The 12199-nt window shown below is 39.7% G+C and overlaps 1 protein-coding gene across 2 annotated transcripts in view; it reads left to right on the top strand.

The window, feature by feature from the left end:
- The window catches only part of MARCHF11 (membrane associated ring-CH-type finger 11), an 87227-nt gene that overhangs the window by 63905 nt on the left and 11123 nt on the right, over positions 1-12199 (top strand). The window contains exon 3 of one of the 2 annotated variants that reach the window (XM_084784114.1): positions 3954-4146. The exons of the other annotated variant lie outside the window; for it this stretch is intronic. Coding sequence (XP_084640240.1) covers positions 3954-4146 — 193 coding nt within the window. The remainder of the gene's footprint in view (positions 1-3953; positions 4147-12199) is intronic. 2 annotated transcript variants of the gene reach the window in all.

Raw genomic sequence — 12199 nt, 5'->3', positions numbered from 1 at the left:
ATTATTGAAAACTTTAGCGCAAGTTTCAAAGTGTTTTACAAACTGAAGTCTAGCCCTTGGGTACCCTGGGTGGGAAGACAGGCCCCAAGAGCGTCATTATCTTTTACTTTTGTTGTTCTGCCTAGTGGTCTCTGAACTGAGCCTGTAGATAGTCTCTGACCTCTGAGAGCACAGATGCTGGTTGAGTTCCCTACCATAGAAGACAGAGCTATTTTTCCTATGGGAGGAATGAGATAACCATCTTTCCTTTTGTACCTTATGCTAGAAATATGAAGGAGCTGTCAAGAGAGAGCAAAGAAACCACGAAGATGATGTTGTATAAAAGGCAGCCTCTACATCCATGGTCACATTCTATAATGTTGGCTTCCACTGTGTGTGTCTTCACTAGCCATTCAGTAAAGTGATGTTACATTTAGGGTTCATCATCACATGAGAAACATCTATTTCCTGATAATTTGCTTGTGTTGTTAATGGAGAAAGTTGAATTATTCACAGTGATACCAGAAAATTTCAGAAGATCCATTGTAGAATATACACAGTTGATCCTTCTTTAAAACCAAGTTTGAAAAAAACCCCAGCATCAGAAAATATCTGTAGTAATCGCACATAACTGGCCCGCCAAACCCAGCACAGTCAGGTTATTTATTTTCTTGCAGGATCTTAAACATACTCATTCATAACTATAAGCGTTCTCATTTTAGACCACTTTAAATTTGGCCTCAGTCAAACAAGGGTGAAACATCCACATTTCTTGCTCTTGGCAAGTGTCCTTTTACTCATCTGCTTTCTCTACCAAGGAGGAGGCGTATTTTGTGTGGGTTATCAGCTTGATCTACAGAAAGTTTAGGCAACTCACATGTTAGAGAGCATGTGACCACTACATCTCCTATGTCCTTGAGAATTCTAAGCCCTATCAAAGTATTAGGCACAGTCTTCCCACAGCCAAACGTCTATTAGGGATAAGCATACTATGCCTGTGGATACCATCTTGTCACTCACCTTCTTAGGGAAGCTTAAGACAATTAGTAGGTCTAACTGAAGCTGAGTGTAATGACTTACCCAACAGTGAACTGTTCGACTTACACTCTTTTCTTTTTGATATCTCTTTTTTAGTGGTTTCTTTTTTTTTAAAATTAATTTATTCATATTACATCTTGATTGTTAGCCCTTCCCCTGTTTCCTCCCATTCCTCCCTCCCTCCCACTTCCCCCCTTCTCCCCTCCCCTATGTCTGTGATTGAGGGAGACTTCTTCCCCCTATGTATGCTCTAAGATTATCGAGTCTCTTCTTGTTTCTTTTTTTAACGTATACATTTATTTTATTACACATGAATAAAACAAACTACATACAGCAGGGAGAACCATGAGATAATCATTAGTTACAGAAATGTTACATTCATAGTGATTTGCCTATTTGTATTTGTCAAACTTGAAGTAAACATTTTTCCTATCTAAATTGGGTCTAAATTTATGAATGAAATTCAGTATCTATCATATCTCATCTCTATATTACTCTTCTATCACACAGACTCATGGATATATATATATATATATATATATATATATATATATATATATATACATACACACACATATATATACATGTACATATATATCGCTGGTATATATAGGAAAGAACATTCTTCCTAAATGCCACTCAATTTTAGCTACCCAGGAATCCTGTGATTCAATCCTATGTACTTAGCATATGGACCAACAGATTAAAATCAAGTACACACACACACACACACACACACACACACACAAACACACAGACACACTCACATATACACTCATATACACACAGAAACACAGTGATACAGAGACACACTGACACACAAAGACAAGCATACACAGAAACAGGCACATACATAGACACAGAGACAAACACACACAAACACAGGCACACATGCACACAGACCCACATATGCAAACACAGACACAAACAGACCCAGTGACATATAGGCACATAGACACACACGCACACAATCAGACATAGACACAGATAGGCAGACACACACACACACACACACATACAGACACACACACACACACACACACACACACACACACACACACACACACGCACCACCACCACCACTACCACCATTGCCCTGTAAACTTAAAAGTGTGTGTCAGTCTAGAGTCAGGTGTGGTGGTGTATTTCTCAGTGGTCAGGGGTCTGTGCAGCAAGAGAGTTGTGTTATGACTGAGACACCATGAGAAGAGCAAAGGCCCCAAATGCATGTGGTGGTTTATGTTTTGTTCTTCTCCACCTGAAGTGACTGACATAGGCTAAGGTCATGTACATAGATCCGGCAGCATCCACTTAGGGAGCCTGTCAGCTTCCTGGGTTGCAGTGCTTAAGGCATATTTTAATATGAATTCACAGTAAACAAGAACAAGTGACATTACCTTTCACATTTGTTATGTGACAACAGCTTGAGGTGTGTTATTGTTAAATACTTAGCAGGTGGGATTAATGTGTTTCTAGTTCAGGAAGCTTAGAGAAGAACAAAATTACACTTGAAATACAACCTTGTTCACTAGCAATGATGAAATAATACGCACGCTTATTATTCATTCAGATGTGTTAAAGTGAAAAAAGGAGACCTCTCCTTAGAATGAAGAATGTGTTTATCACAGTAAAAAAAAAAAAATTGACTGTTGGTTCTGCCTTTTGTTAAGTAAATGATTGTTGAGAACTATTTTAAATGTATGTTGATGTTTAATCCACAACAAGCACGAATTCAATACTATATCTGTGAATACTGGGGGTCAAATTCAGATTTAAAATATTGCAAGTGGATTATTTGGTTATCTACTGATGAAGTGTGTGTGGAAAAGGAAGTGAGGGAGGGAAGGAGGGAGGAATGAAGGGAAAAAGGAGCACATGGAGGGAAATTCCAGGTGAGGGCAGCTGTACTGTACGTTCACTACAGTACATTCAGAGCATATATATTCAGACTTAAGGTAAGTATGAGTTTTAAGAAAACTCAGAATTTTGTTGGATGGACGTACTAGGTTGAACTCCAGGAGGGAAGGTTCTTCTGTGAGCCCAAAGGAGCAGCATCCGGGCCTTCCCCCACAGGCTGTCTGCAAATTTGTGTGTTTTTCACTGTTTATGGGTCAAAAATAAGTTCTTGTCTTGTATATTTCTCAAGCTCATAAAACTGAGAACATGACTGACCTTCTCAAGCTAATAGGATTGCTGAGAATTCTGCAGCCCTTGTAATTCCTCTCAAATATTGATACATAGGATATTATTTCGCTTTTTGCTGAATACTGTGTGCCACTATGGCTTCACGTGTTTCTAAAACCTGCCATTGTTATTCAAATTGTAAGTATTAATAAAAATGCTCCATGGCTCACCTAGTGATAATGAGCCAGTTATATTTAAGAATATGAGATACACTATTCACAGATAAGAACATCTCTGTGGTTCCTGATGATTATTTTAATATGCATTACTTTCAATAACCATTTTCACTGATGATCACATATAGTTTGCTACTTTCCATTCTTCTACAAGAACAAGAATCTTCCTTTTGTTAAAAAAAAAAACCTAAACCAAGATTGTAAAAGAAAAAGAAAAGCTTGAGATAGATGAACCCCCATTGTGTGTTGTCAGAGGTGTTTAATTTCATGTGGGTATGTGATTTCCACATAGCAAATGTTCCTGAGCCATTCACACACAATATTGTTATCTGGAATAAAACCATCTTGAACACTGGGAATGGTGAATTAATGAAAATAAGAGTCAAGGCAATTCATTGATCATTATCTGCTGGTCTATTTTTATATTCTGGATATAATGGAAAATTCATTTGGGAGATGATCAGGTTGAAAGGGAATGGCATCGTGAAAAGATGCACTAAAATGTGATTTTTTTTTCCTTTTCTTTTTAACTTTTGCACAGCACCTTTTCCTTACATGCCTCTGTTTTTCTTTTAGTGGCAGAGCATTTCTATAACACTGGTTGAGAAAGTTCAGATGATTGCTGTAATCCTAGGATCCCTGTTCTTAATAGCAAGTGTGACTTGGCTCCTCTGGTCAGCCTTCAGCCCTTATGCAGTGTGGCAGAGGAAGGACATCCTTTTTCAAATCTGCTATGGAATGTATGGTTTTATGGATCTAGTGTGCATAGGTAAGACCGTGGTGTTCAATATTCACAAACTGTCAGTAATGAATCTCTTTCAGCTTCTGCCTTTTTTACCAGTCACATCAAATATATACACAGAATGTTGCTGTATACATTATCTTGACTTCTGGGTAATTATTGGGGCAAGAAGAAGGAGGTGGCCACAACTTGGCTGCTTCCAGAGTAGTTTCAAAAGAAAAAGAAGAGGTTAATGTGCATTTAATGTGGCACACTTTGTAGCCAAAAAGAATATGGAGTGGTTGAAGGACTCACTTGGGTTAAGCACTTAGGAATGACAGTTGTTTCTAAGGGGAAAGTACAAGTCAGTTCCCTTTGCAAAGCCAATGGGCCAATGCCAGCAGCAATATTGTGGGTTTGCAACAGTGACTGTGCTCTGAAAAACCTGCTTTATAACTGGGGCTCAGATTCCACTGGGAACATAAAGGGCCCCTCAGAAAGTTGAGGGCATGGACCATTTTCCTTCTTTACTTTTGTCTCATTGTGCTTAATAAATTCAGTGGCTGAGAGGGGAAAATATTTCCTAATTTCCCTAAATCTAGTTAAACTAGACTTCACCAGAAAGTTTATGCTTATAGTTCACTTGCCCAGCCAACAGAAGTTGTTTCATGGAACATTCTGTGGTGTGTGTGTGTGTGTGTGTGTGTGTGTGTGTGTGTGTGTGTGTGTATCTTCACAGGCACTGCGATAGTGGCAGTTAATGGGTATGTGATGAAATGCCCAGAGAAGGGCACCTAGGAGAATTTGTCTACTATGAGTTGGTTTGCAGCCTCCTGGGTTGCAAAAAAGAATCAAAGGCAAAGGTAGCCATGACTTAAAGCAATGGTTTTCTCCAAATGTGGCCCCTGGACTGCTGGCAACAGTAGCATCCTGTCACCCAGTTAGAAATGCCCATTGCTAGGCCCATCTGAGACCCACTGAATCTGGAGAGGTAGAGCTGGAGGCAATACTGGCCACATTTTGTACAGGGGTGATGAGCACTGAAGCTGGAGGATTCCAAAGATCCTTGGGAAAATGCTGTGTGTGTGATCAGTGGCTTGGTTTCTGATCCAGCCTCTGCTTGAATAGGTCTGCTTTATCTCTCTGTCTTCTGCCTTTCTACCCATGGAAACTACAATAATCTCTACCATGCAAGTATAAACAAGGGCGACAGAGATGGTGTAACAATTTCATTATTAGTTGGCAAGGGTATGTTGGACATACATGCATAAATCAGAAACACCAAAGTGACCCTCACTCTCCTGAATTAATGTCTGGACTTATGGGAGTCTTTATTTAACTAGAAAATTTCATATCCTCATTTGTTTTTATAAAAGGAAGTTTATACACATTTAAAAGGCACCCATCCAGGCGTTCCTTGCTTTCTTTCTTGTCACTAACAGGGCTAACAAGAAAGAAAGTGATGAAATTTCAGGCCTAAAATGAGAAGTGAAGGATTTCTCCTTCACTTGTTGCGAAGGTTAATAGCATAAGGATAGGTTGCCTGGATGATGAGACTGATTACATATATGAGCAGCCTACAGTGGAAGTGATGACGCACAGGCGAGTGTTTTGAAATTTTCAGCTCTCTCTTCAGATTTAAAGTCTAGGATGTTGCTCTAACTAAAGAGGATTCATGAAATTATTCTTGACACCTAATGCCTCAAGCAACTCAGAGACTGTGTTTATGTCCCTCAGTGTCTGCTGTAAAATGTGGTAGGTAGGCTTTTGATATTCCAAGGGAAGTGCTTCCTTAGCCCGGAGGAAAGGACTTTAAAAGGTTACTCCATAAATGAAAGATAAATTCAGGAGAAGATAGATATTGTTATATTAAATACACATACACACACACAAACACACAGCAATAGCTGTGGTTTTGTACTTTTGTGTTCCAGCTAAAATAAACTTTAATTTAAAAATGAAATACAGCAAACAAACACTATGAATCATTTGACTCAAAATTTAACCTGTAAGGTCTGGTTGCCTTCCCTTATCTGTGTAGGAGAGAGAAGGACCCTGTGCCTCCTAGGCACGAAAGCATTCCCTGAGCTTCTCAGTGCGCATGCTTTGCTAAGTTATAACATATTACTTGTCAGCATTTTAATTAAGAGTATTAGAACTTTGCTTTCAAGAACACAGACTTGTGAACTAGTGATCTTTTGGAAATATGTGCTATATTTGGGCTCCTTTTTTGAAATTCGAATGTTCTCTCATTTTGTAAAACTCTAGTCTCTTAGAAGCAAAAATACTTGTCATATTTTCTAGAGACATTTTAGAAAGTGAATTTTTATCTGTGTTATAAATATTGAAAACACACTCTGTTGTCTTTTGGCTCGTCAGACCCACTCTCGTCATTCAGTGGTCTATTTGAAGAGTTGGAAAAACATTAATTTAGATAGAACATCGTTTCATTTGGCAACCTCATTAGTCAGAATATTTTAGTTCTGTGAAAATGTCAGTTTTTTTTTACCACAAGAAATTGAGACAGTAACATAGTTAACAATGCATTAGCCATCACTATTAAGGCCAGTATTAGCCCCTGGCAACATTTCAAATTCATTTAAATGCCTCCTAATTGAAGGTGCACATTAACAAAAATTACACACATTACACCTTGAAAACCACTGACTAGATGCCTGAGAGTCAGCATTAGGATGGAAAGGAGATTTAGGGTTTTGAGTTGAGCTTGCTCAGCTCAATTATTGGACTTGTTCTATGTCAAATACATTGCTAGGTGCTAGGAACACAAGTGAGGGCAGATGTTTTGCTGCTCCAGGCAGGCCAGGGCCTCACATAGATGGAGAGGTCTTCAGAATTAAAATGATGTCATCTTGTCAAGCCCTAATCATCAATTAACCAATGAAATAAAATGCCTGCCCACTGAAGAGGGCACCTCATGTGTATGCTGGTTAAGAACTGTTTCCAAGGACTACAGGATGACAGCTTTGTTCAGAGGTCACCATAACCTCACAGAGAAAATACCTCTGTAAGGACATCTTACCCAGAAGACTACCTGTTTGACCTTGAACTGCTGTCTCCCTTGGCATCCATCCTTGAGCATAGCTGATTTCAACCCCTGTGGCCAAAGATTGTTACTTCAAAGTATTTTATCCACCTCCTTTCATGCCTGTGACAGCAGAGATGTCCCCTTCCCAGCACTGGAGGAAACGGTGTCATTTCTCTAAAGAGAGGCTTTAGAAATAGTTGGAAGAATTTTTACCAGCTTTCTAAACTTACTTGTTTTTTCTTATTTGTTTATTTATTTATTTAATCTCTTTACAGCTTGATCCCAGTCGCCTCCCTCCTCTCCTCCCAGCCCCACCTTCATACTCCCAAGAACAGATCAACAGTTCTTTTAAAAATAATCCAGAAAGCACACAAATAATTAAAAATTAAAATTAAAAAATTAAAATGCAGACATTTTATGAAACACTTAAGAAATTGAATATTATACACACATATTTAAAGATTTGTAGAACCTGCTTTCTGGGTTAGGAACAAACCTAGGGTGTTGTGCTTGCTAGGGAATTCTTCTGCAGTAGAGATAAATCCCAAATGGCAGGAAACAATCTGAATTAGAGAATTTGATTATTCATTTCCTGATGCATTGAATTTATTTTTTTAATATTTTATTATTAACTAATTTTCTTCTTCCCTATGACAGCTTATTACTTGCTATTACTTTAATGTTTTACATTCCCCAGGGGTCTATCTATATCAAGTCTGCCACATAGAAATGCTCATAGATATGAAAGCGGTCCACATCTGCACTGTTGAGTACCATGCACACAGCTTTGCTTGGCTGTCTAACATGTAAATTATGGCTACTGAGAGTGAAAAAAGCAGGTTTTAAGTTACAATTTGCTTAAGCTAATTTAAGTAGACATATGTGGCTAGTAACCAGCCTGCTGGTCCAGATCACAGAATAGCCAATGTGTAAGTATTCTACAAACATGTTTCTCCCTGTTGGAATAAATGGATTGCAGTTCCTCAACAATAAAGGACCTTAGTTCTGAGAGAGAAGGAAGTGACAAGGGTTTCACAAAGTCTAAAGGTATGAAGGAGATGAAAGGCCCAGTCTGGGTTGATGCTACAAAGTGGAGACATGCTTGACAGCTGGCCCCTTTCTGGTGCCTTTCCTTGAGCCTTTGAAATAGATTTCTGAAGATTATACATGAACTAAAATTTTAACCTACATTTGCTGTATAGCCCATGTTTGTTTATAACAAGTAAAATATGAAAAGGTATTTGGGTATGTCTCTTAAGTATTTAAATGGATGCTGTCAGACTAGCATTGTTCACAGGACAACCAGAGAGAGAGAAATATAGGAAGAAGAATAAACTAACAGCTCCTTGCTGATTTTTTCCAAGCAAAATTTGCACAGTGGGTCTGAGGAGATTAGAGACCCCAGAAAGGAAGGCCCAGTGTGGGGAGGTAGGCAAGACATGGGCCAGATGATTTGCTTTGTTTGTTTGTTTGGTTTGGTTTGGTCTTTGGTTTTTTTGAGACAGGGTTCATTCGTGTAGCCTTTGCTGTACTGGACTCACTTTGTGGACACGGCTGGCCTCAAACTCACAGACATCCACCTGCCTCTGCCTCCCAGAGTGCTGGTATCACAGGCGTGCGCTGCCACCTTGCCTGGCTGAGGATTTGGTTTTTCACACTTGCACGTTGAGGGAGTGGAAGATCATACATGCATTGAGTGTGTGTCCCAGAGACTGTGGCGCAAGATGGATATATTGATTAGTGACTAACTTGCTCGTTCTAGCGGATGAACAGGCAGAGTCAGTTTATTACCTTGCATCTGAAAACTGAAAGTATTTCTCAAGCCATTCTGGTTTCAGGAGGAGTGGCAACGTGAGCATTAAAGAAGCAACAAATAGAAGCCATGTTCTATTAATGCTGTTTCCACAGCTTCGTTTAAGAAGAAAACGCTTTGTCATTACATAAGCATCTCTGATGAGGGAACCTATTTATGGTAACCAAGGCAAATAATCCTGGAATATCTTCTTGCCAAAATTATACCGGCTAAAATTATAATCTTTATGTATGTAATATCACAGAGTTAGAAAAACACACATTAAAAAAATCTAATAAACACAGTAAGTTGGGGATAATTCTTTGTTTGTAAAAGATAGGTTCTGATCTCTCCAGGGACGCAATGGAAGGCACTGGTTATTTCTTTCTTCTTAAAAAATGGATTGACATTCTTGTAAAATATTTCTAACTATGCACATAATACGAAAACACATATACTTTATAATTGCAAAATTTGTATGTATTAAAAGGCCACTTGGCCCATAGTCCTCTTCTTGATGTGACGCTTCCTTTGTGTCATGGGAATGGGCATCCATTGTCAACATTGTAATGTAAATCCAGATCATTTTGTTCTCGTAGACAAACATTCTGAGGGATTTCATGTTTATTCTCTGCAAACATGTACAGCAGACAGTCCTTTCCACCCAACAGTATGATCTCCAGGCATTTCCGTGTTGGGGATGCCATCACTTACTTCACCGACCATCTATCTACTGATGGCTATTTAAGCCACTCAATGTCATTTCTGCCACGAGAGATAATACTGCAGCAGACATCTGTTTTACCTGTCTCTTTAGACAAGTTTCTAAGAGTAGAGGGTCTGATTAGAATGGTGGGCATGTGTGTTGGATTTCAGAAGATCTCTTTCAATAACCCACTATATAGTCTTTACCATTTACAACCCACCAAAGGAAAGTTCTTATTTTCCCATGCCTTGGCAGCCATCACCATAATCTCTTATTGCTGATGGTGGTATTAGCTATACAGTCAGAACAGTATTAGATCCATTTTCTTCAAATCAGTTCTATGACTAAATCAGCATGATAGTTTTATCTAAGAAAATTAGCATGGCCACCCTGGGTCTTGCCAGTGGGCAGCCCATGTTTCCTACAGTCTTGAAGAACAGTGGTGCAACATGCAGAAACACAGGGCATATTTCTGGTGAGTCACTTCCATGTTTTCTCTCTGAGGTGAAGGTCAGCAGAGTGATGGAGAGTGGTACCACCTGACTCCCACACACTCTGGATTCCCCATTATGCTTAGACACTATGGGGGCCAGCTGCTTTTGCTGTTTTGACACCTTCACTCTCTGTTACTGTGTAGAATGTATTGTCTGGAAATAGTTGAAGAAAGCTCCCTCCCTTCCTCCTTCCCTCCCTCCCTCCCTCTGTCCCTCTCTCTCCCTCCCTCCCTCCCTCCCTCCCTCTCTCCCTCCCTCCCTCCCTCCCTCCCTCCCTCCCTATGTCCCTCTCTCTCTCTCCCTCCCTCCCTCCCTCTGTCTCTCTCTGTCTCTGTCTCTGTCTCTCTGTCTCTCTCTCTCCCTCCCTCCCTCCCTATGTCCCTCTCTCTCTCTCCCTCCCTCCCTCCCTCTGTCTCTCTCTGTCTCTGTCTCTGTCTCTCTGTCTCTGTCTCTCTCTCTCTCTGATCAACAACTAAATTACTGCTCTGTGACTTTTCTTCTCCCCACTGATTTCCGAATTTAAAGCACAATATCACAGAGTGGAGGGGCCATCAACACACTCATGCACCTTTGTATACGCACTCAGATGTACCCACTGGGAGCCAAAAATCTCTCTCAGGGCTCCTTTGCAATAACGACATAAGTCTACAGCTATCCCATCCTGAACACACCTGATGTCATCTGAAATAATAACATGTGTTTATTATGACTACTTACTCTGTATTGCTTTTGAACATTTTCAAATTTAGGGAATTCTAAAAACCAAAACAGGATGTGCTAGAATGACTATCAAATCAAAATATTTTCTCCTTACTGTACCAACTACAGCCAACACTGAAACATGTGTTCTTTCAACAGGAGCTTCATAATACCCCAAATAAAATTTTATTCTCGTAGATTTTCAACCAAGGCAGTTATTTAAATTCAAACAAGTCTCAGTTGTGAGGATAGCCCTACTGAGATGCACTTCTCATAGTCAACCTTGCGTCTGTTTCTTGGACAAACAACCGTCTCAGGGTCCCAGTTACTATATAGTCACATTTCATTTCAGAGAATCATACATAGAAATACAATTCAGATATTACTTTTCTCTAGCCTTTTAATTTAGATTAGCATCCATCGTACAAGTGATTTTGTCTCACTTTGTAAATTTTTTTCAAGGTAGAAAGGCTAAAAATAGAACCAGCAAGATGATTCAGAGTGTAAGTGCACTTGGGACACAAGCCTGATGGCCTGAGTTGAATATTCTGACCCCAAGTAGAGTGCCAGCTCCAGCACTGTGGCAGTATGTACCAGTAAAAGCATCACTCCTGTGGGGAATGGGAGTGGAGGACAGGAAAATCACCTTGTAGCTCATGAGCCAGCTAATCTGCCATGCCCAGTGGCAAAAATAATAAACACCCTGCCACAGACCCAATGTGGATAGGATCTGGGGACATGGCTCAGTGGTTACAAACACTGCCTACTCTTGCAGAAACACTAGGATTGGTTCCTAGCACTAACGTCACAGCTCACAAGCATCCTGCAATGCAATGGTGCATATACATGCATGCAAGCAAAAAGTACACATGCAATGAAAACAAATCTTTGAAAAAGAGAGAAAGTTTAAGACTTACTCTAGAAAATTATCCTGTGACTTTACACAATTTTAATGACATGGGTAACTGTGCACATATATCATATGCACACATCTCACACCTCTCTCTCTCTCTCTCTCTCTCTCTCTCTCTCTCTCTCTCTCTCTCTCTCACACACACACACACACACACACACACACACACACACACACAGGAGTCTCTCCTTCTCTGTCTCTCTCTCTCTCTCCTTCTCTGTCTCTTTCTCTCGTGTGTGTGTGTGTGTGTGTGTGTGTGTGTGTGTGTGTGTGTGTGTGAGAGAGAGAGAGAGAGAGAGAGAGAGAGAGAGAGAGAGAGAGAGAGAGAGGACAGATAAGAGAAAGCAATAAATAATGATGTGGTTTACCATGTTGATAGGAAATTTTTAAATTACATTGTATAACTCTTCATATTAAGTGAGTAAAGATGAATAATTTTGGCAAGAAGAAA

The sequence above is a fragment of the Acomys minous genome, assembly GCF_964271855.1.
Source record: "Acomys minous genome assembly, chromosome: 5".
Classification (NCBI taxonomy): domain Eukaryota; kingdom Metazoa; phylum Chordata; class Mammalia; order Rodentia; family Muridae; genus Acomys; species Acomys minous.
The sequence above is the reverse complement of the archived record's forward strand: the minus strand, read 5'-3'. Positions and strand labels throughout refer to the sequence as shown.